Consider the following 25584-nt stretch of genomic DNA (forward strand, 5'->3'; position numbering starts at 1 on the left):
GCGAGGCAGAACACGAGCCTTCAAGACAAAAAACAGGGAACTGGATCTAAAGATCACAGTGAAAACAGTCTCCTGAAAGGCAGGGCTTCTTTTTTACCCTGGACACTTAATCAGTTTTAACCCCATTTGCATGGAAGTCCGAAAAGGCTGGTATTTGCTCCCTGTTGGAATAAAGGCTCCCCTCTCCAGYAAGCTCTAGAAAGCTTTTTAAGAATAAACTTAGTCATCAAGCAGGTTTTTATGCCCCGCCCAAATTTMGGTTTTGACCCGAAAAAGAAATAGTCCTGAAGTCCTGACACTCACTTTTAAAACCACAAAAAACGAGCCATGCTCCAGTAACGTAATCACAGAGTTTTCTGGCACCTCATCCCTTAAAAATACATCCATCTGCCTCCACGCAGGCCATCAAACTCAATCTTGTTCACAATGGATTTCCCAATTCCTGCGTGCTGGAAGGACTGCAGCAGTGCTGGCTGTRCCGGCTGGATGAGCCCTTACAGAAGCACAGGCTGCAAACCTCACAGCTGTGTTTTCACTTAAAGAAACTGCTCTGGAGACCAAAGCACTTCTTCCATGAGCTTTTCTATTTGTGCTGCAGCTCAAAATTGTTGGAGAAAGACCCTGGGTAGTGGATGAAGAACATGTGGTAAGGACAGAACGGGGGTAATAAAGGACAAACCAAAAGTCCTRCAGTGGAAAAAAGAGGAAAGACAAGAAAACTTGCTACCAGCTCAAAGAGTTACCTCTCTCAGTGGGTTGGAGCAGTCCTTTCCTTTTGGCTTTGTAGACAGCAAATGTTTGGCCAATCTCAGCAYCTGATTATGGGACTGCTGCTGCTACTGGTTGGAAATCATGAAYTGGTCCTAAACTGGTACAATCACACCTACTGCCTCCTCAGCGAGACTCCTTTCCCCATCCTTAGAAACACAGTTTCCAGGTGAAGGTTTAAATTCTCTGGGAGGCTCCTGAAGCCATCCCTGCTGCCCCATGCCCTCAGCACATCAGCCAGCACACTGCCTCTGTTAACAGGCTCCAAGATCCATGCATGTGGCTAAGGACTATGTCAAACCAAACCCAAATCCAGCCTCGGAAAATGAGCTGAAACTCATCTGGGGTACTACTCTGCTCTGAATCCCTCTGCTTACTTCTATTTTAAAATCCTATCATTTACTTTGCTGCTGCCTGCATTATAGAGCTACATAAAACATAGGCAAAGCCAGAGAATTCCTGATACGGAAGATGGAAGAGAGATTCTAGCTCTTCATTCTAAATTAATCTGGAAACTTGAAGGCTCCCAGCCTGGGACCCAAAGCTCCAATAAGCAATTACTGAGTTATCCCACGGGCTGCAGCAGGTCTTGCTCTCCAAACATCAGCCAKGGGATGCAGTGAGGTGGTCTCCCCGTCACAGAAGTGAAGTCATCAGCACATATTCCCTGGCACATCAGAGGGTTGCCCTATCCATGGCTAGTGGCCCCCAAAACATCTGCTGTGGGTGGTCAGGCAGCACAGCAAAACCAGGAAGAAGTGTGGYTGGATCCTTTGCAAAGACAGGCAGATGCTGTCACCAAAATGGCAAGCTGGCATCACACCCTTGGCTTTTATTTCACAGCTGCAAGTCAAAGCTGAAGAGCCTTTCTGGAAAGACAGGGCACAAGACAATTTTCACCACTTGGCAAAAATCAAAACTGCAAATGAGTTTATTTTTAAGCATTCGCACTTGCCTACTTTGGAGGTTTCAGACTCAATCCACAAAGAAAYGGATCCAGATTTATTTAGAAAGAAGAGCTGAACACTTCCGTTCATTTTATAAACTGGATGAGCTCATTCTCTAGATGCACGATTAGGAAACCACAGAACTAAAATACAGATTATACAATTGCAGTGAGTTTAAATTTGGGGATTAAAAATGCCTTCTTCAGAAGCTAACAAATTGTGACACAGCACCGCATGCCCTAGACCACTAGGGAACTGTCAATGAAGTTAAAAGTATTTTCTACACATACACCAACTTGAAAATAGAAGCAAAACATCCCTAGGAAATGCCACATAAAAAACTGTGACACTAACAAGACACATGCCAAGTTTCACTGCTGGGCTGTTTCATTTTCTGTTACTCAGGGCTTGTCTCCCAGCCTTCCTTTAAAGCATTCCCAGCTYTTGTGTGTCTCCCAGTCCCATCCGTGCTCTGACAAAAGACAGTTTCACTGATTTCACCTGGTGCAGTAACAAAACCTTGTCAGCCTCAATAGAGACATGAGATTTTGGGCTGCATAAAATTCTTGCATTCTGAAGACTGATAGTGACTACAGGTTTAGCAGGACAGTTAACAGAGGAGCAGTTTTGTCATGCCCAGCCCCAATGGTCTCTTCTCACCTGAGATATATGGAAATTCACTCGGGAAAGCAAGAATTTGGGAGAGGAGGATAATCATGACTCTAGTAAGAAGATAGATTGCAATCAGGAATTTGAAACAACCCCAGAGACTCCTGGGGAGGTTAAGACTGACCCTTCTCAAAGCAATTAAGAGTTGATGGCAAGTGAAGTTTCCCTGTCCATGAAGAAGTTGATGGCTGTAGGGCAACACTCAGATCTCATGTACTTATCAGAGGGTTAAAATTCCCTAGAAGAGATCAGAGGCCAATTCTGTGTCTTCCCTGTGACTATTTTGTGCCTTCCTGTAATGTGCCCAGTCTTTGTCATTGCCATTGGGAGGAAACAMAGAACCAAGGGCAGATCAAACACAGCAAATCCTATTTTCTTAAGTTTGTTAATGCAAACTGCTTCCCCTGCTAAGCCACTAATGAAGCTGTGAGAATCCAGGATAACAGATTAATTCAGAGCCCAGGTACTGCCTCATGCCTGGAGGGACTTCCGTAGAGTCGCACTGGAAGACAGATGAAAGCTTGTAATACCCTCCATACAAGAGATAAACCCATTAAAATATGAACAGCCCCTGTGCTGCCACGATAAGAGCTCTGCCAGGTAACAACAGAGATCACAACAGTATTCCCAGGTTTAGTTATAGCTGTAACCCATTAAACTGGGACTATGAAGAACAGAATACCCTGATCACACCACGCTGATCTCAGTTTGACAGAAATGCCATTCTCCCCCATCCTTTGAGGTGCTGCTGTGAAACACATGGCAGTCCTGAAGCCCAGGCCTAGCACTGCTGACTCSAGCTTTGCTCAGTTCCTGGGGACAATCTGGATTTTCTTGCAGTATGTTACAACCTGCCAGGACTGCAGGGAGCAGCACCATGTCCTTGGCCAAACCTTTTCCCCCTGACACAGTTACAGCACGGGGATGGGAAGACACCTCCTGCCATACACACTCAGCCCACACTGCCTGCTGCAGAGCATCTTCTCCAGAAGCTGCATGCCATAAAWCATTACTGCACATCCCACCATGGCAGGGCTGGCTCCTTCCTCCCTGGCTCAGGTGTGCTGTGTGCCATGACCTCCTTTCCCTGAGTTCACCAAAATCCCATGGCATGCCCAAGCACAGCTGCTCAGAGCATGAGTGGGAGATCCAAAGCTTTCCAAGAACATCCCTGTGCATTCCCATGGAAAGCAGGAGCTGCTGCTCTTAGCACAACTGCTGGGCTCCCCTGGGAAGGGACTGGTTGTGGAATGGTTGAATTCTTCTGGCAGCAACCGGCTCCCAGTCATTTTCCTAGAGACTTCAGGCTCCTCTGTCACAGGAAAAGAAGGAGACAGGAGTGGACAGGGGCCAGGAGACTTGTCCCAGCGAGCCCACACCCCCTGGCAGCATGGGCATCCTGCCCTCCAACTAACTCTGGCTCCAACATGGTTGTGCTTCAGTGGAAAAACAATTCCTGCATGTAGGCACTTCAGAAAGGGTTCTGGCAAAATTCACACTGAAAAGGTGTAAACTCTATAGCATTTTTGTAGGGGCCAATTGATGTCAGAGCCCGTGATGCTGCTGTGGGCCTCTGGGTTGAGTGGGGAGGGGTAGGATCAGGGAATATTCTTGCAGTGCTAATGCACAGCAGGCTGTCACAATCCTKTTCTGCGCTGCTACTAAACATATGTAAGGGGCTTGACATGGTTTATTTTCAGTAGCTGTGGTTTCCAAGCAGTATTGCATTTCTTTAAAATGAAGATACATAATATTTTAGAACTATTTTTAAAATCAGCCACAAATCTGCAATCTTTTACGTCATGCCTCCTTCCTCCCATCAAACCCAAAACACAGCACGTGGTCAGAGAAGATCAGAGAGCTCATGCCTGAGAACTTGGCTGCAGGGATCCCATGTGTGCATGTGCACAGAGGGAAACTCAAGGCTGTCATTTAGGTACAATCTGTGTTTAACGTTTCAAKGACATCCAGGATGTGTTCCACTATTCAGGGCTGTGGGTACCAGCATGCTGTATGAGGAGCAGGAGAATCTAAGAGCTGAACCAAAGCATGAGGTTGTTTATTTAACAATCTGCCTCAGCAAGTGTAAGGTTCCCTGCCCCTGGATCATGGATCATCCTAAAATCTCATCACAGCCTTCCCTTGCCAGAACTAAAGCAAGTCACAACACAACTGAATCTCAAATTTCCATTTTTAACATACCACTCCACAAGGCAGATCAGTTGGAGMAGGGAAATCTTACCAAAATCTTCAGAAATTATCTTTAAAAGATATTCYGTAAAGCCCTGCTCCCTAGAAATGCCCGTCTGCTGCAGAGCACAGCAGCTCTTGCAGAGCTCTTTGGGTTTTGCAGTAGCCTTGCATAAATCAGGCTTTCCAATTTCCCAGCTTGATGGACTTGGGTTTTTGTTGGGTTAATTTTGTCCAGTCAGCCCTGGAACAGAAGTTGTCCATACCAAAGCGGTAAGTTTTAAAGGCAGAAACCAACACCATATTTTACAGAGACAGTCAAGTTCTTAAAATCAGTTATTTATTCCAACAATATTAAAAGGAGACACACCACTTTMACAGTGATTTTTCCATTTGTAGTATTTTGCTTTTTTTTTTTAAACCCATGAGCCTAATCCCCAATTYCTCTATGGAAAAGATCACAGGGAAGAAGGATCAGCCTGCTAGAGAATCTACTGTGCTTTTTTAGAGAATCTACTCTCCCTTTGGAGAGGATSCTGTGCCTGTGGTTGAGATGATACTTTTTAAATACTTTCTGMAARTAAATAAATAAATAAAMATATCTCCAGGCATCAGTATTAGCTTGTGAAGGAGACCCAAACAATGCATGGGAGGCTAGAAAGGAGCCAGTAAATTCTAAGGGTGTAGAACAGGAGAGGGGATTAAGCCTGGTGATTAAATTAGGCGCTGCATGAATACATTCCAATGCACAACATCACTCAAGCACTAGACAAAACATATGGCAACAATGGAAAGCACTGCCCACGAGGTCACCTTTAATATGATTAGCCATGGACTCCTGAAAGGAGATCTCCCAAGTACCGGCGGGGTAACCCTGCTTTGTGCAGCCTGGAGGAGCTCYGTGTGAAAGCCTTTGAGGCTCCCTGAACCCTCACAAACGGCTGCTGTGTGTTCAGGGATGTGCCCAAATCCATTGAAAGCGGGACACGCACAAAAAAAAAAGAGCCTTGAGGCAAGTGAGCGTGCCGAGAGTGGTTTTTGTTCCCCACTCATGGGACACCGGTGGGAGCTGTCCCCAGGGTGTCCTGCCTGACAGCTGGGTCACCACACGGGCTCYCCTGTTCCGCTTGGACTTTTCAACTCCGCCGTCCCGCATTCACCGGCACGGCTCCTCTCTTTGAAGGGGGAGAAAGCGCCTCATCCATCACTGACACGAAGGCAGTTAATTCACTCCTTTACAACTGGAAAGGCTTTTGCTGTGAGCAGGAGGGAGTGCAGGAAGAGTAATGAAATCCAAAAGGGAGCCAAATGATGCTTTCCTCTGCTAGACGCCAGCGCTGGCAGTGCTTGCTGCTGGCACCATCCGAGGTGGGTGAAAGGAGACTCTTTTGTGGTATGCCATTAGCTGCTTCCAAGGCCCCAGTTCATGTTTACCACAGCCACTGTGTTACTTCACTTGGTATTTTTTTCCAGTCCTGTTGATCGTACTGCAGAACTGACCGAGTCCGTTTGGAAGCCTTGCTCACAGAAAGCAGAAACAAATTGCTTTTTGAAAACGCTCTTTTTTTTTTCTTCTGTAAACCAAACCTCACGCTGCTTTCCATAAACCCAATCTAAGGCTGCAATCTCCACTTAAAACTGAAGAGCAAAGGTCCCTGCTAGGTTTTGCCCACACTGGTGGGCTCAGCCGTGCCACTCGCCCTGAAGGTGCCACCAGCCATGGAAGCACCCAGTGGTGCTGCCCAGACTGAACAGGAGGGCATCTCACACTCCAGCATTGCTCTGCAGCCCCAGCAAGTAAAACCCCATCACAACTGCAGCCAGCAGGTTGTCACAGGATCACTGAATATTCTGAGCTGGAAGGAACCAGCAAGGATCACCGAATCCAGCCCTTAAGTGAATGGCCCATAGTGGGATCAAATCCACAAGCTTGGCATTATTAACACCATGCTCTGATCAACTCTCCTGTCAGCTGCAATGGGAAGAAACACTCCATGAYATCAGAGATAATCTCGTGTGAGTCACTCTGCATGATGACCTTGCTGTAATCAGGTGAGCCCTTCAGAACTGCTGAACTCTACCCCAGAGGACCTTGGCACACTCAGCTGAGTTCCCCGCAAGGTTTCTGCAGGTTTTTAACATTTCAGATTCCAGGCAATGACTAACTGGGRACACGTGAGGGACAGGCCCAACGGCAACTTGTTTCACACACTTTGCATCTGCGTGGCTGTGGGGTGAAAGTCATGGAGACAAACCCAGGAGGAACTTGCTCTGRCTACACAGGTCCCAGCAGCTGCAAAGGCTCAGGGAAAATGCAGCAACAAAAACAGCACAGGACTGCTACCAGCTGAGCTCCTGCTACTGCCAGGAAAAGGAAAGGATCATCTCCTAAAGCCCTGTCYAGTTTTACATTTCCTGCATGCCATAGCTGCAGCTCGAGCCTTGACACAGCACTGTCACAGCTGACATTCAATGAGCTGTGAGATTCCCACCCTCTCACACCACAGAGTCACTCTGGATCCTTCTAACAGATCTCTGAGACTCTCATGGAATCTGCCAAGACTGAAGATCAAGCCAGTTTCTCATGACACGAGGTAGATGTGCAGCTGCATGCTAGTTCTAAAAATATTTGGGGCATCAGGGGCATAAAAGGTTTGGGGTTTTTGTATTTCAGACAAACAAAAAAACCCTTCCCCAAACACAACAATGAAAATTAATGAGGGCTGGGAGAAAAGCCTATGGTGACACCCATTTCTTGGTTGTTCAAGGTCTTTTCAGCAAATCTTGCTCCTCTGAACTGTGGTTTGCCACTGTGACAAAGTGGCACTATGTGGCTGTACTGCCACTATGACAAAGGCTACTTGTGGCAAAACCACTGATCCTCAGTACAGGGTCTAAAGCAAGCTACAGATAATTTCCTAAAGGGATGATACCCRGGTGATGTTACTTTGCCCAACTGTTTGGGGTTGGGGCAAATCCTCTGTCCCCTGCAGAGCTCATCTGTGGATGGCAGCAGTGAGCTCTAAAGAAAGGTCAGCCAGTTCCCTTCTGAGGAGTACCCATTTCTCTCTACAAAGTGGACACACAAGGGCAGGTTTGACACACCTCTGTCTGCTGCATTTCTTCATGCCAAGCAGAATGTACAATATCTTGCTGGTCCTGGTATGTGGAGACCAACTGGCTTCTGTGCTGGGCCTGGCCTGTGGAAACTCCACAGACACCATATTTCTGACTGGAGTCTCCCCRTGCCCATTGTCTGCTCTAGTCTTTATCCTAAAACTTCTGAGATTCTGAGCAATAGCATTCCTTCAGCACGGACAGAGAACCTCAGAGGGTTCAGTACTCTCTTGAACTGTTTTAAGACACACATGTTTGCTATCTCAGCTGGTTGCAACAGCACCATGTTCATSGTCTTTAAACTGATTTCAAGGAACCTCTATAAATGCTTGAGAATTTAAAAAGAGATGACCACAGTGCAAAAAGGTTGGCCTCCTGGGTAAAGGATATTTGTCAGCAGCTCCCCCTGGAATGATGTTATGGATCCAACAATATACCTACCTTTTACTCCCACCTAAACACRAGAAACCAGTAACTCCCCAGCTCACTTAACCTTCTATATGTTGCCCAACGTCTTATTTAAAAAAAAACCAAACAACTAAACAGCAAGACAATGTGAGTGCAGCATTAAAGACTATCAACCATCACTTTCAGTGATGTTTGAAAATAATAAAAAACAGAGAGCTGAAGTGAGAATTCAAAACCTCAAAGTAATTTCAACCATACATACACGAGAAGGGAAAAGTTTATACATGATGCAACAGAAAAAATGACTCACTTTCTGAAATGCCAAAGCCTCTTTTAGTTCATTTTGTCTTCTATACCTGCTAAACACATCAATGACYGATAAATCATTTAATAAATTGCATTTTTTCAAATCCCATTTTAGCTATTTAAGCATTTTATTTCCCAGTATTATGGGTCAGGTTCTACTCTAACACACTAATCAGAAGTAAAGCAGTAGCTGGATCAAGGGGCTTTTTCCTCAGAAAAGCAAGRATAGTCTTGAGATTAAAACAGAGACCTTGAAACTGAGGTGAAACCACAATCCTAGAGTTAATACAAAACCTCCTGCTGATTCATGGGACTGCAAATYTTTCAATATTACCATGAGACACCCAATAAGTGACAGCACTGCAGCCCCCCCCAAATCTGCAGGCTCAGACTGATCAAACCCATGATAGGACAGGTTTAATTCAACTGTCAAGGAAGGCACAAATTAAATTTTGTTGTATTCATGCTAGGTTGTTTTTTACAGAAAAAAAACCAAGCAAAAGTGACTGCTTGGTTAGTTTGCATTTCTGTGACAGAAACAAGCTTTTCAAGCCCAGTTAAAGGCATTACCCACAAAACYCCCTTCACAGTGATTTTGTATGGTTGGTTTCTTCCAGATGTCTCAAGTCCCTCATGCCATTTGAGTGCAACAAACTCTTGAGGCTACTTTCTCACTGCCTCTTGCATAGTTTTCAAATGACCACCAATTTAATGGCATTCCATCACAGACGGGCAAGCGATTGTGATGAGTCTGGTTATAACTAATCAGCATTAATGCAAAATATCACTATCAGATGAGATCCAAAACAGAAATGTGCTTCCTTCAGAGGGCAAAGTTTAGCAGTCCTGGCAGATTTAAGGTTGACAGTGCAATAACTTGTGAATACACATCTTTGGGGAGAGATGGGTGTTTGTGCCTCAAGGTGATGCAGGAAGCGACAGGGAATGCRCCACCCACAAGGGAACACAGAGCTGCACAGAGAAGGAACACGCTCAGGGAAGAGGTTTTCCTCAAATCCCAACTATGGGCAAATCTCAGAAACAAGTGCAACATGGATAACAACAGATGTCATGCTTCATGCTCCCATTTTATGCAATTGCATACTCAGGGGAAATCCATACTCTGAATTCTGTTTGTTTGCTTAAATAACTTCCCTGTTGCCACACGAAGATGCAGAAAAGGGTAAGATAAATGATCCAGACTACTTGAGAGAGATTCAAAGCCACTTGCTTTCAAAACAAACCCAAGAGGTTGCTCAACAAAATGTATTCCAAATGAATCACTGCAAACTTTAACAGGGCATACCATTTCAGAAGATGTGAGTTTGGATTTGGAATGTTTAAAGATAAACCTGAAAGGGGACTTCAGCAGGCAATGGTTTCCTCAGATGGGGCAAGATTAGCTCTGTCCTCAGCTCAGCTGCTGGGATTTTGGCTAAGGCTCTTGTAGTCTCATTTCAGAGGGCTATGAAAACCACAGGTGCTTTCTTTKGTTCTTTGTACTTCAGTATCTGTATGCTATAGATGACAAAAGATAAAATATCCCAGAATTCAGGAGTGATCAAGCCCAGAAACACCTGATAAAATGAGTTGTGGCCATGAATTTCTTCCCTTCTCACTTCAGAATTGAAGTGAGAAATCACAGAACTGTAATGTCAGAATCCTTCATCTCCTTCCAAACGTTGTCTTTTGTCATTATACAATTAGCCTTTCTTCCATACACTGCTGGGTGAATCTGAAATGGCTCTGACAAAGAGCTGCTACATCTTCACCTATGGCAGATTGATCACATTTGCAGTTACATCAGTCAACACCCAGTGACTCCATCTAAARAGGATGATGGATTAGCCATGCAGTCAACTATAATTAATACCTGAAAAAAACCCTTGTCAAGTCTTTGTTCAAGTACGTGATAAACAGAATCTGGAACAACAAGAGACTTTCTGATGACGTCTGTTCATCACCAGGGAAGAAAAACACCAAGAGGAGGGCAAGACTCTCACAGTAAGGATTGTTTCCTCAGCAGAAAGTGTAAAATAGGAATTTCCTCCCAGCACTCACCCCACATGCACCTCTACACAAACATGAGTTTTCCTGGGTTTTATCTGTCTTGTTATTGTTTCCTTGTTTTATCTGTCTGTCTTCAGAGACACTGAAGAACCAGTTTGTTTCTGCTTCATTAAGAACCAGTTTTTCCATCCTGGACCTTTTTCAATACAGCCAGCAGAAGCCACTGCTCTCCCTACCAACCTCAAAAACACCAGGGAGCTCGTTGCTCAGCCAGATCAAACACTGAATCCTCTGTTCACCTGAGCTACCAGCATCACATTTGGGACAAATTCCACCACACTAAGCCAACATCTGCCACAGATGCCCTCTCTTTCCCCTAGACATGCTACGTGGCACTGTCTGAGCCTTAGGAGCAGGTGACACCAGGCTGTGTATCACAAAGCAAGGGCAAGACTCATCTGTGTGCAGCTAGTCCAGGGATGAGAGATGTGTACTTCATGTGTGAAGCTGGGGTGCTGGTGCACATCTTCAGTTTTGCTTGCAGGTGACCATGTGATGACTGCCAGCTCACCCCATTTCTGGCTGATCACTAACTGGATTCAACCAACAGAAAAAGCCAAGCAATTTGGAAGGATTAATGATGTACTGCTCAATGCAACTTTGCCCCAGGCAAGCAAGAGAGACTTCCATGGGATAGCAGCCCATTGGCTTGGTCCTGGCACACACAGGCAAAGCCCAAGAGCTGAAAAGACTGGGGAGAGAGGCTACTTGTGAAACACACCAATTGCTTCTGCACTGCAGAGACATGGTGGACACAGTTCAGCCCTCCTTGCTTCCCTGCTCTGAATTGTGAGATGTATCTGCTGGGGAACCAGTATAAAAAACCCTGTCCTTAATTGGGCCAGCAAAACATAGCAGAAACAAAAAAAACCCCACCAATTCTTATTCAACAGCTGTCAGTAACAAATGTGAGATGAAAAGAATGGTCAGCACTGGCCCAGGGCACTGGATTTGGCATAGGAATCAGATAAAGTCCTGCCAGCTCTGCCAGCAACACACTGTAAGAGCCTGGGCTTGCTCCATCTCTTCTCCATTCCCATTGTCTGGAAGGATGGAGCTGGCCTCCCCTCTGATATTTSCTCTGAGTCCAGCAGGTGAAAAACAACTGACACTTCTACTGTGTCAAATAGCACCTCAAAATTAAAGTATTAAGATGTGTTTTTARCAGAGAYRCTTCTCAGCCTGCACRTCTGAGGTAGATTTAACAAAACRCAAGGGTTAAGCTGYGTTTGTTTAGAAGAAAACCACCYGTACATCACYGGAGGACTTGAATATCTGAGCTAGTGGCTGGAATACTTACTCCAGGAAGAATAAAGTCATAACCCACTCTTGCATTACTGATGGTAAATTAATGCCAGAGCACCACTGTGCGGGGAGCTCCTTTCTGGCTGTGTTTGCCCAGACATCTGGCTGCAGTGGCTCCCAGCACAGCGCTCCACAGCCGAGCCCTGCGCTCCAGTGCCCGACTCTCCCCTCCTGCCGGAGCCAGCTCGACCACTTCACCACCTGCTCCTGCTGGGACACAGCTGCTCAGCTCTAAAAGAACCATCGGGGAACGGCAGGACGTGTGCAAGGACATCAATCCTACTCACACCCCTGGGAAGACTTCATTAAAATCCCAGGGCAAAAGACTAGATTCAGAGAGCTTTCCACTCAAAAATCCTAATTTAATCAAAATATTTTAAAACCTCCTGGCAATGYAAACATCCCCATGAAAGCAGAGAGATGTTCAGCCAACAAACACCCTCTCCATGGAACAATCCCACAACACCTCCATCCCRTGTGGATCCTCAATGTGTGTGCAAACTTCCTGACCTGAGCCACGGCTGCCCCTCACCACAATGGTGACATCCCATATTTTCCTGCCAAGCCCCACGTTCCTCTGTGGTATTGCAGGGAAGACATGCTGAAAACCCTCCTGACTTTGCTGACACACCTTTGCACACATTTTGGGCACTCCTGCAGGGAAGAGCAGCATCCCCCTGTAGGAAGCTGCAGCCTCAGATGCTTGTTCTGATGTATTAACTGGGGCTCCGCAAAAGACATAAAATCCCCACAGGAAATTAATCTCCAAGTACATCCAACATTCCCCCAGCTGCCTTATGTATCACACAGAATAAGCAACTGTCCGTAATGATCATACAGCACCTGCTGTCTCCATTCTGAGTTTCAGTGATGTCTCTTTAACCAGACATCAAAGAGAAGGAGCAGACAATGGTGGGATTGTGATAGGATGTGAATAGTGAAAGCTCCTTGTCAGTCTGAGTTTCCATTTATCTCACAGGCCCGTACTCACAGCCTACTCTGCCTCTGCTGTTGTGTTCATGCACTGTTGCTGTAACACAGCCTTTTTAGGGTGGTATCAGAGCAGTTTTCAGGCTTTGATAGATGGGCCTTTTGGATTTTCTCTTGGGCCAAAGCAAGTGCCCAGCCAGGTACACACCTCAAACTACCCTGACGGAATCAAATCTGAGATTAATTKGGTACCAACATCACATGCAGTGCAATGAGCACCACAACTTTCTTTTTGAGACTACCCAAGAGATGCAGCCCCRCTCCAGTCAGGGGCTGGAGCAAAGCCATTTACTCCTCCCTTGAAAGGTCCACACACTCAGTGTGCTGAGGTAGCACATACAGCAACCATGGACAGAAAACCTAAGGATCACTCCAGGGAGCACTCAACCAGGATGACCTTTCTGCCCCTAAAGCATTTTCAGACATACATTCAGATCGTGCTATTAGAGAAACAACATTATAGCCCTTTGTCCCATCTAAACAGTTCTTCCAACCCTAAATCTTCCATTCATTTACTAATTAGCTGTATTTTGCACACAATGACTGTTTAACYAAAGTAGAAATATTTATTACTCTCACACAGCAAGAATAAAAGACCTGAATRCTTACTATACAGATATGAGGCAGGAAATATGACAAAACAATTTCCCRTAATTATTTCCAGCAGTTGCTCATATTGGAAAATTTTAATAACAAGAGTAATTAATTTGTGGTTCTTGAGATTTGCAATTAAACGGCATTAACAAGTACAACTGTCTAAAAATACATGTTTCTGTCCATTCCCATTAGCCACAACCAAATAMGAAATTTCCCAGCATATAGTGTCACTTGGTACACATGCAGTGTCCTTCTTYCTCTTTGATTTCCAGATGTGAGTGGCTCGAGTCCACTTCTCAAAGCTGCTTGCATCAGGTAGGTAGACTTGGTTGTGAGGGTTTCAAAAACAATAGAGCTGGCTACTGCATCCCATATGTCATGTACCTGGGTGGTTTGGAGCTGCACACATCTCGGTGTTTGGGATCTTTGGTCTGTTTCCCCAAGTTTTCTGAAGCTCTATCGAATGCTCTCTTGCTTCAGGAGTACCACCAGTCTTAAATAAAGACAGCTATTCTAAAAGATCACTGATTTCCTTATCCCCAGCAGCCACAGGACAAGATCACAGCTCTCCAGTGTGCTACAGAGCTACAATAATATAAATTTTTCTACCTTGAAGTTATTCAAAACAATACAGACCCACAGGGAACAGCAACCCTTGCTCAGATGGCAAGACAGTGACATGATACACAGTCTGGGAGCAGGCAGAAGTGAGACCCTTTCACTACCAATTCAACTCTTAAATTTGTGTAACGTTCTCATCTGTCATTTTTCAGCTTTTTTTCCCTTCCCTTTTCACATAGGCCTGCAAAGCTGAATGTCTGTTTTGCAAAAAACAAGGAGAKAAGCTATTCTAGCAAACAATTCTGTGCCACTAAGTGGTAAAATGCAAATGCACTCTGGGTTGTTCTCACAAGAAACTTTGGTTAATGCCGGTGTTTTGAGCATCCAGGTGTAAGTGTGCTGGCAAAGGTAGAATCACCGACACAACAAAAGGCACCACTGAGCTCACAGACAGTTGTCATAGAGACAGATCAGCATCCTGGGGTATTCTCATTTTAAATAGGCACAGAAATCCTTTTTAACCTGTCTTCCCGTAGGCATCTGCCTCGTGATTCATTTCTAAACTGCTGAGGCCAAAAAGAGAACCATTTATCAGCACGTCTCCTCTAGGCAGACTGGAGCTAAGGAGCTTTTCTGCAAACTTGATGGTTTTTGTTGAAAGCAAGTTTCTATCTGATTCTCTGGCTAGTGTTTCTAAAAGCTGTGGGTTGGAGAAGTGATCCAGCTTCAAAGTAACCTGGCCAGGAAAAAAAAAAGGAAAGCTGCGGGTTGTGCTCACTTTGCTTTTTAAACCAGGTCAGATCTCTGCTCCAGTTTATAGAGTGGGTACACCAGCAGCTGTAAGAGGACTACACAGGGGCGGCATTTCATGGTCCTGTGCAGGAAGAAGGTGTTGGGGGGAAGACAATATTGTAAATACCTGAACATTTTTTCTTAAAGTCACACACAAGACTTCTTCCCTTTAGAACTAAAAGCTGCAGCTCTGAATGAGAAGGAAAAGAAATACACTAATCTCTGTCTGTGTGGACAAAGCTTCATAAGCTCTTTAGCTATTGAAGGTGCAAAGTCTTTAAACCTTTAAAATCCAGCTCATCTGCYTTTTGGAACTAGGAAGCTGGAAGGCAGCACAGGAAACCATATTCTAGGTAAAAAGCCCCAGAAGGGCCTATGGGGACAGCTGGACCCCCATGGAATGATAAACGTGTGGTCCTGGTTGCAAACAAGGTCTCAGACCCAAGGTCCAATGCAGCAGGATTCCCTGCAACCCCAGCAGGATTCCCAGGACTCTGCAGAGGCATGAAAGGAACGGGGGAGTGGGGGAAGAGTGAGTCTCACAGGTACCTRCACACCTACCTAAACCCTAACCCTGATCCTAACCCAACAGGTACGGAGGTTGCCACGGCCAGGATTAAACTGAAGCAGGAATTCAACATCACAGAGTCCCAAGAGACACACATATACAGATACTGAACACACGAATTCAAAGCTTTCCAGACTGTGTGCTATCTCTCAAGGTCTCTCTGTGTGACCCAGATATGTGATTCCTAAGTTATTGAAATATATTAAAATATATATTTGTATATTCTTCATCCGTTGAGCTGTGCATATCCCTGCTTATAAAATCGCTGCTAAAAGATAAAACTATAGGCAAATGGATGCCACTCTCATATTAGGTCATAAAAATTCAGCAGTGACATTCAAATAGGAAACATTGTCCTGACCACAGCAGGGCCAGCCTGACACTGCWGCATCCTACTGGAGCCATCCTGTGTCAGGACCAAGGAGCTCCCTGGCCAACCAATATTTCTGCTGTTGTAAAAATATGCCTACGAATGGCTTCATCTGAGAGATGTTCTTAGTTTTGGGGAATAGGTCATAAAATATATGGATACTATGGGAGAGATCAGTATCATTCCAAAGAGAAAACTGAGACAGACATGGAGAGCACCACCCCAGGGTCACCACAGTCAGTGGTAAAGGAGGATGGGAGATTCTTTCCTCCAGGATTTTCTTAATACTAACAGGAAGCACAGGAACACCTCACACTGAAAAAATGGCAGGGTGGAAGTAAGCAAAAAAATCGCTACTGTTCAATCAGGAGTTACCCCACTGAAGAACTAACAAACATAACACAATGTATAGGAAGAGGGCTCACATCCCTTGGAAAAAAAAGCACAGGAGTCACTCCTGCCCAGCCACCCCCTCCCTTAAGACTGTGAGATGATCATTTCCTTCACTCACATATTTATTTGGAATCTGATAATTCATTGCCCCAAGCTTCCTGCTGGAGTTTCTCTTCCATTGTTCAGGATTTACATTACTCAACAGGAAATCAGTGAGAGGTCCASTGATTAGAAAGGTGTGTTTCCCATTTGGACCCACCCTTGCTTGCTCACTTGGGGCTGGAAGTGGGACATGGCACACAACTGTGCCCATGGGAACTCAGGGAGTTGGGGAAGCAAAAGTAGAGGGATTCAGCCCCTTCCATGAAAAGACACAGATTGCTTTGTACAGCCATATGCCACTGGCCATGCTCACAAAGCCATCTCTCAAACTGTTCATACTCAGGCCTTGCAGCAACCACTTTCTCCACAGGCTGGGGAGGGTGTAGTTTATCAAAATAAAGCTATCAGGGCAGTACTTGACACAAGTAAGTGTGGTGAAAGTGTCCCTTGATCTAAAATATGCTTCCTYCTCAAAGACCATTACTTTGACATTCTTGCCAGGGGAGAGAGATTCTGCACAGTGTAAAGTGCCACTTGTGAGATATAACTCAGTTTATCATCATGGYTGGGAACTAGGCTGAGCAGGAATCAGCTGTCTCTGGTGCCCTTAGCTGTGGCTTTTAATCCCAATCTCACAAATGATGCTCCAATATGTTCTCTTTAATGGCTCTTCTGGAGGAGCACAGAGCAAAACAAAACACAGCTAATCTTTTATGGGCTATCACTGGAACAGGATGCTTCCCTGGCCAGATCCTCCCATTGAAAATGTCACAGCWGGTTTAAAACATATTTCCCCTGAGGTTAGTTTGATAACAGGTAACTCAGCTCAGGGGCACACAGCAAGCACTCAGCACTACACTGCAACAGTCACTTGTGGAAGGCAGCTGATGATCTTTCTGGGCCACAGCTCCCAGTCACCATGGACTCTTCTTCCAACCCAGATACTTCCAAGGCTTTCCAGTCAGCTGATCCCGTGCAAAAGCTGGGATTTTTATGTTTCTCTAGGGTTCAGGGTGTGGTTGGGAACAAAGGCCCACCTTATCGGCCATTGTATGCTAAACCTCAAAGAGGGAAGGAAGTCTCTGCTCCCAAAGAGGTTTACGAAAACTCTAAAGTGGAAGTTTGTTTTCCAAAAATGATTTTAATATAATTTTAAAATTACTTTAGGGGGACCTTTAGCAAATGTACTTGCTCCAGGCTCACTTATGTGTCTGAACCACAGACTTCCTACAACAGATGCAGGCAAGATAGTCTCACACACCACAGTACCTACAGCAGGAGGTTTATCCTAAAATGAAAACTCCTCTGCAGAAACTCAAGATACAAATTTGTCATTCTGTCCATCTCAGACATGGGAGAAAGCAGATTGCCTYCTCTTCACAGCAGCTTCACCACAATAACCCACATGCTCTGTTGGGGAAGGTCACAGATTAAGGACACTTCTTGCTCCTGTTGCTCTGTAATGACTTCTCTAAAATTAGCCTTTCCTGCAACTGGAGACAACACTACAATGCTGAGTAAAATGGAAGGGTTACAATATATGTCTTACATACAGTAGTTCTGTTTACACCATTCCATACATAGCTTATTTCTCAGAAATCCCCTTATGTTGACTCACACTCACTTTGCAGCATGAAACAATAGAGTTTCCTTATATTAAGAGATTATTTTATCTCCTGCTCAGGAAGACCATTGGGTTTTACAAATTACTGGAACCTCCTATCCACAAAAACTATCAGAAGCCACCTCAGAGCAGCTGAACATCATATTCAAAAGTATTTTTTGYTGTGATAGCCTGAAATATCTGGATCTCCTTATAAAATAGAAATGACACATACCACTACTGATACAAGATTATTTAAATCACCCCAGGCAGAAAACCTCCTCACCAGCATTTTTTYCTCTGAAACACACCCAACACTTATAAGTATTAGCTTAGATAACATTTAGCCATTTTCCCAGCACAGGGAAAGCTGTGGAAAACAAGAATATTGCAAGCACAGAAAGAAATGTGGAGGATGAGCCTTTCCCAGTGAAATGTGCACTAATATCTGAACTGCATGATAATGAACAACACTGTCATGATTTGTTTCACTGTATAAATTACTTACCCAGTCCAACAGGGCTTTAGGATTTTGAAAAATGTTGGAAAATGGATCACTCCTTAGGAAATTTTTTCTTTTCATTCTACTTAGCACTTTTGGTACATAATTTGATGCCGCTCTTAAAAAGATACTGGCACTCAAACCTGCCTTTCTACTCCAGTCTTGGTTTTACCCTTTGAGYTTTTAGACTGGCCAGGAAACTCTTAGGGAGTTGAAGGTGAAATTGCTTTGGTGAAGGGGCTGGACTCACCTGGTCTAAGTGCAGGGCACCCTCGGTGAAGCGCTGCTTGCGCAGGTTCTGCGCGACGCGATGCAGGTTCAGCACAGCCTCCTGGATCTCGGCTATCGAGTGCTGAGGGGACACGGGGGGCAGCTCTTCAGGTGACAGCACCTTCCCAGGGCTGTCAATCATGCTCTGTGCATGGTCGTAGCTCAGCTTCACACAGGAGCAGATGACTGTCCGCCCAAACCACTCGTCAAGGATCTGCAAAATTGCAAAGCGTAAATTGATCTGAGGTCTCTTTCTTCCAGTGCACAAAAGCTTGGGAAGTTGTACAAACACTGCAAGCAATGACATCAGACCTCCTCCCCACCTGTGATCTTCAAGGAAAGATCTTGTCCTGCTGAGACCTTCAGGCCTTTTGCCCACACTGATTCTTTAGCATCTAGTAACATGTAAATGTGTGTAACACACAACAATATACTGTGCATATACACAGGGGACTGCTTGGATCTCTTTCCTCGACCTGATTTCCCTTATTCACAGAGCTCAAAGAACTACAGCGCATCTGGGAGCTGAAAACAGTCTGTTGATTYACAGGGTACCAGGTGCAGGAGTGACAACAGGCAGATACACACATGCCAGACAGGATCTCCAGTCTAAAACATGGCAAAATGACTTACAGAGTGGCCACCAGGGCACAAGGGGCTGGCCTTAAAATATTCTGGTTTTAGAAGTACTGGAGGAACCCCCGAGTCTGACTAGCACTTGTGAAAGTGCCTGAGTAGGACTTTGGTGGGTCACTGACCMCTTGCTTCTCTGATCATGTCTATGGTCCTAGGTCCAAATTCAAGACAGGAACCTTTCTGGGCTTCCAAACTACTTCAGAATTGAGAAGAAAATATTCCATAAATTGCTTATAAAGTTATTTTATTTTAAACCAAAAGTCACTCCCATTTTAAACTCCCTAACTGAATACCAGTGTAGAAGGAGCATTTTAGAATTATTTCCTAAAGCAGACAGGAAAAACCTATTTTCATCTGAGATATATAAGRGAATGCAACAGCTCATCAAGCCAGTGACAGAGCGCTGAGGGACATGGGCAGAAGGCTCTTCACAAAAGACAAGAGCACTGGCATGAGGGCTCTGGAGACAGAGAGGGTTTGTGATAAACCATTCAAAGCACAAGTGCTCAGAGAATGATTGGACAATTGTAATTCTGCCCTAGCTACAAGTGCCATCTTACCCCCTCATCAGCCCAACAGGATAAGGAAATTCTGCAAGTGACAGTGTCCAGGGAGAAGAGTGAGCTCTCTATGACAGCCTCATCAAGGACACTGCTTCAGAGACAAACCTACTTAATAGGAAGGGACTGATCCCCAAAATACCTTTGCTGCCTCCCTCCCCAATGCTCCACAGAACCTATGTGCTGTATAATTCAGCAGCTCAGAGCTCTGAAAGTCACAAGGCATTTAAGTTCATTTCTAATTTGAAAGTGCTTTAATAGCAGAGATGCAGCACATAGCATCTTGCAAAGTAAAGTGCTCTGAYCATCAGCTCATGGTTATTGTGTGTGTCTCTTCCTTTGGGCTGTGGAGGGAGAAAGGAGGAGAAAGCCACGTCTGGCAGATCGGTACCCCTGCTTTGGAAACCMCACCAGAGGAATGGGCAAGCTCCCATGGCCTGGCCCATGTACCAGGACTGAGGGATAGGCAAAGCACCGTGGAGGAGCAACATTTGGGACCTGGAAGCTGGGAGTTGGAGATTACAATGAGTAGCCCACAAGATCAGTCTGCAAGGTCTCCCCCATTACAGCAAATCTGGTGCACCCAGAGTYCACACAGAGCACCAGCATCTAAAGGACTTCTAAAGTTATGATAAGACATCCCCAGTTCTGGCTGCTTTTGAGCAAAACCCATASTCCAGAGCACAGAATGTGATGGCACCAGTGTGGCTCAGCTGAAACCCTCCCACCAACAGCACAACCTCTGGGGGCCCAGTCTCTTTCAGGGTGTGACAAAGCTCTGCAGGAGGCTGAGGTCTTTCTCCACACCCAGCAGTATCTGTATCCTGTCCTGGCTGATGACAACAGTTCTGAGCCTGGAAGACAGAATGTTTGTATAGGTTGTTTGAGACTGAARCAAGTTTTCTTCCTCACTGACAGAAGGAACTGGGAGGGCTGTGCTTCAAACATCAGCAGGCAATAGCTTAAAAAGAAGAGTTGCATCCTTAATTCTCAACTATTTTTCTGCTGACTGCATCCCAACAAGAACCTGCCACCTTGTTCCTATAAACACCCAGCTTTGCTTCAGAAGAGCAGCACAGATGTAACAATACTGTTAACACTTCTGTCCTTGGATAGTCATTTCAGATACATGGTGTCACACTATCCCACTGAAGCTCTGTGCAGTGCTGCTCAGGCAGCATTTTGTAACAGTCAATGTAAATCAGAAGAGAAGAACTTCAAAATCCAAGAGCAATAGAAACAAGGAAGTGCCTGCCTCCCAGATAGGGCTAAACCTGGCACTATTTTTCTAAAAGAAACAAGATTTAAAAATCCCAACAGTTTATCAGTAGTCACATTCAGGTGTGGAATCTGCATGGCTTTTCCCTGGGAGATGCATTAGCTCTAGACCTRTTTGCTTGGCAAGAGGAACAGCTGGAGCTCAGAGCAGCTCTCACCTCTGCTTGCAGAGCCCAAGGTGCTGCCTTGCACTTGGGGGGCAGCGAAGTGCTTTTTGGTCTCTGAGCCATCCTGTCCTCGCTGTCAGTGCTCTCACAGCTCTCCACCAACAGCTCAAGTTCAAGGGCTGGGCTGGGGCCTTTGACTCACCCCCCTTTCACCCAGCAGAGTGTGGGGGAGCATGTGATCCTGTTTTACACTGAGATATGGGTATAGTAACACCTAGAAATACCAGCTTTTTAGAAGAATGCCCTCCTGGGCAAAAGCCCTACAACCACTTTTCCTCTTAGAAAGAGTAAATTCTTCTACAGCCTTCACCTGACATTCACATCAAGTGACCTCGAGTAAGACCGTAACCCTGAAACGCCTTGTTGGAGAAACCAGTTTGCTGAGATGGCCACAGGCAGTCTGCTCTCCCAGGGGCAGCGTGGCCATGGCCCAGAACACTCCAGAAATCTGCTCCCTGAGCTGTGGAATGCCACAGCTCCTCTGTTTTCTCACTGGTCAGACAGGGCTGGACTGAGCGCTGCTTGAAACACAGCGGAAATATTGCATGGGATGAGACAAGATGTAATTAAAGGCTTATTTTAATTAAGACTTSACTATTAGCTGCTCAAAGACAACTCAGAGCCAATAAAAGGTCCACCAAGCAGCTACTCTTAGAAGGCCTCATGAGTAATCATGCTGCTGCTACAGRAAGGGGAGAGCTTTTCACAGCAGATAAATACAACCCATCTCAGCACCAGGGCAGGGACTCACTGCAGAAATACACAATCAAGACTGCAACTCTATTTTGCTAATGCACAAAGAAAGAYAGATACAGCATCCTTTAGAGCAGCTGGGACAATAATAAGGAAATAAAGTGAATCTTTGTGAAAAATTACCGAATTGGCACAAGAAATATTGTCTACAGAAAGAGTTGCATATAAGCACAACAGTGGTTTAAAAAAAMATCTGAGTACAAACAGTGTATTTTGCATAGACCAGAGAGTGCTCTGGTACTGYCAGTCTTTAGCATTCCTTGATTAGTAAGGGGACCCTGTGATCACCAGAGAGGAGATTTCAGGATTACAAAGAGTGTGGGAGTGGAGTAGGAGAGAAATGAAGACCTGGGGAGCATGGGCAGGCAGATGAAGGCAGCTCACTGCACCAACAGCCAGCCTCCACAACTGCTCCCTGGAAATAACACAKGCAGAGGATGGAGCTGTGCCTCTGCTGAAGGGCCATCATGCTTTATTTGGATGGATGTAATTTGCAGCTCTGAAGAGGAATTAAACATTCTGTGCACCAGAGAGGCCATGGAGGGACACTGCCGTGTCCGCCGCATTGCACAACTGCCTGGGAGCACGAGRCAGGGCTGCAGCCGGGGGCACATCTCGTCCCACCCAAGGCATTAGCTCTGAACTGCTGCTGGAGCTAAGACATTAAATGGCTCAGTGACCTGGCAAGGGACAGGACATTCTCCATTCTCTGAGATTCATACAAATATTCCTCCTTTCCCAACCATGTTGAGAGTATATTCTAGTTGGAAATTCGATAGTATATCACCAGCAAGACAAGACACAGGGACAATCCTACATCCTCCAGTATTGTTCACTTTTGCTATCCACCTGGGTGTTAAAGGATGKCATTTTTACCACTAGAGGAACAGAAGCTGGCTGATTAGCAGGATAACTGCCTGCTGCCTGAGGTACCTTGCCTTCCGGAGTCAACTTCCAYATCACAGAGAACGTCAGTCTGTCTCGCATGGGATTGAGACTGCAGAGCTCCTCACAGAGCAGCCTGGGAAGCATTGGGATCACCTGGAAGAAAAGAGAGCCTTGGTGAGACACAAGCTTTCAGTGTGGACAAGCTTCCCTGACCAGTTGGTAAAGGGCAGATCRACAATGCACCAAAGGAGAAGATGTATGAAGCTGTGAGGATGACATTCTCTGCAGCAGGAATGGCTACATCACAGCTCTGGGATGCATCACCCATGCCAGAGCTGCATCACCTGGCAGACAGCAGGCTGGCATGGAATGAGGAAGTAAACCAAACAAGAGCATTTCAGACATGGCTGAGGCCACCAACACTCACATCAGCCCCATCCCTCAATGAGACCAGAGGCACTTGTCAGTCACCAATGTGGGAATCGTTCCCAGCGCTCCCCTCCAAAGAATGGAGTAAGCATCCTGGAGCAATCTTCATCCTTGGTTATGCAAACACTTACTCTGCAACTTTTAAGGTCACAAAGTTTGTTCTGTTTTCCACTTCTTTCCCACTRCCGCTTTGGCACTGGGAACAATGAGGAAGGCTGGGCACACCAGGAAACTTAATGTTGAAGAAACATGGTCCTGGCTGAAGAGCTTGGATTTGGGAACTGTGTTTCTTGCTTTGCCACTGAATACCACGTAACCAARAAGTAAATGCAAGTCTGCCCTCTGCAAAGTGCAAATTAAACTTCTCCCATGCATCACAGGAGCCATGYTTGGATTCAGTAAAGACTGAACCATGCTTTACAGCACAGTCAGGAATGTGTAGATGCAGGTGAGACAAACAAAAGTACMTGTTTAATGACTACTGACCATGGCAATTGCAAATGGAGAACTAYCATTACCTTTATTATACTCTAAATTTGAACAAAATGTCAGCCAACGTAAATTTCTGGCAGGATTTTTTAACCCGTGTTCTAATTCCTTACAATTAATATTTCTGCTGCTGAACATTGAATTACCAAACCACAAATTATTCACCTGACTACACCAACAAAGCTACAGCTTTTGAGCACATTCATGCTAGAGCAAACCTGAGTAGCTCCAAGTGTTTCCACCATCCCTGAGTTATTTCCTAAGTGAAGTCTGCAGTAAAGATAATCTTTAGCAGCTGTTTAATGAAGCAAAACTCATTATTTGAGTTTCACTTCTGACTTCCCTTCTCATTATTTACCTTTGTCAAGAAGCAATAACTGCCCTCAAAGAACCACCACGTTATTCCTCTTGTTTATTTTGAGTGGCAACATGGGATRGCGCATTCCAGAAAAACACAGAGAGGAATGCTCTACTTGTTTGCCATAAAGTAATTTAGTTATTTAATTTAGTTTCCGTTTTGACTGCTCTGTGTGCCAGCCTGTAAATATAGGACCAGCAGGAAGCTGACTGGCATACAAATCCCAGCCTTTCCAAACTCTGACACCTCTTCAGTGATTTCAGAGATACCTTTTTCTACATGGAGGCAGGAGAAAAACTGTTCTTCAAAACAGTAAGAAAAAACAGTCTCAGGAGCCCATTTAGTCCTCAAACGCGCACACTTTACACTTACCTTTTGCTTTGAAGGTAAGACTCTTAAAATATTTAATCACATTTGTGGTTTGGCATCAGACAATGGCTATAAATCCCTTCTAAGTGCAGTGCACACTAGTGCCAAAAGGTTAACTGTATGGTCTGGGGCTGTCAGGGTGTCACACCATGAATCAGCAGCCCTGGTTGCCTGGAAGGTCACAGGGGCACAGCCTATGATAAGCTGCTTCCTGCAACACAAAGGCTTTCAGCTCTGTTATTCCAGTTGTGAGCAGAACATTAACAATACTGCTACATTCATAACTCACTGACCCAGTACGTGTGCTTGGCCATGCTGCCTACAAGGACCTGCACCACAACGGTATAAATTTAGTGTAAGTGATGCCAATCCGTAACAGAAAGGACAGAAAATAGCTTTGTAGACTCTCGGAAATCCCTGCCTGCCTAAGATCAGCTGTGACCACYGTGAGACCCCGAAGTTCAGGTCACAGTGAACAAAGTGCTTGTAATTTAATAAAMGCTCCCATGCCCTTTCCCACCCAAATTAAAAGCTGCTTTTCTTTCTCTCCAACTCTGATTGATCATCTGATAATGGTCTTTATTTGCTGAATATTTCTGTGTCTTAGCATGCCCTCTTTCCCTTCATGTCTCCTGCAGCAATACCAGTTTGCTAGAAAGATGCCTACACGGAACACGAAAGCCCATGCTTGTTTTAAGTGTACTTGAACAGAATTAATTCCCAATTCAAGAGGCCATAATTTAATGGAAGGGCTTTCAATGATGTGAAACACAAGCAAAGCTTTAACTCAAATCATAATTACAGCACTAAACACTCACCAAGCAATTAGCTGTAACAAATCCACTATTAGGGAGGCATCAGCCTGTGTTACCTTTGTTTTACAGGAGAGAAACTTCAGGTGAAGTAACTTAACCTAAGCCATGGAGGAAGTCTCATGGGAGAGTAAGAATGCAATCAACCTTTTCCTGGGCTCAGCAAACACATACATAACACAACGTGACCTTGCACTGAAGGTATTTCAATTTATTCTACCTTRCTGAATTAACAGAAACCTGTTTCCAACACCACAACAGTCTTGGCTGACTGCCTCCTTCTGCTTTAACATCACGGTTCCTCTTCACTCTCTACG

The 25584-nt window shown here is 45.1% G+C and overlaps 1 protein-coding gene across 1 annotated transcript in view; it reads right to left on the bottom strand.

The window, feature by feature from the left end:
• Positions 1-25584, bottom strand: part of DIS3L2 (DIS3 like 3'-5' exoribonuclease 2) — a 176276-nt gene that overhangs the window by 40298 nt on the left and 110394 nt on the right. The window contains exons 13-14 of the mRNA XM_057367230.1: positions 22856-22963; positions 18509-18742 (exon numbers count right to left, since the gene is read on the bottom strand). Of these exons, the coding sequence (XP_057223213.1) occupies positions 18509-18742; positions 22856-22963 (342 nt within the window). The remainder of the gene's footprint in view (positions 1-18508; positions 18743-22855; positions 22964-25584) is intronic.

Source organism: Malurus melanocephalus, unplaced genomic scaffold (assembly GCF_030028575.1).
Source record: "Malurus melanocephalus ecotype Western Australia unplaced genomic scaffold, MMel_1.1 scaffold_75, whole genome shotgun sequence".
Lineage (NCBI taxonomy): Eukaryota > Metazoa > Chordata > Aves > Passeriformes > Maluridae > Malurus > Malurus melanocephalus.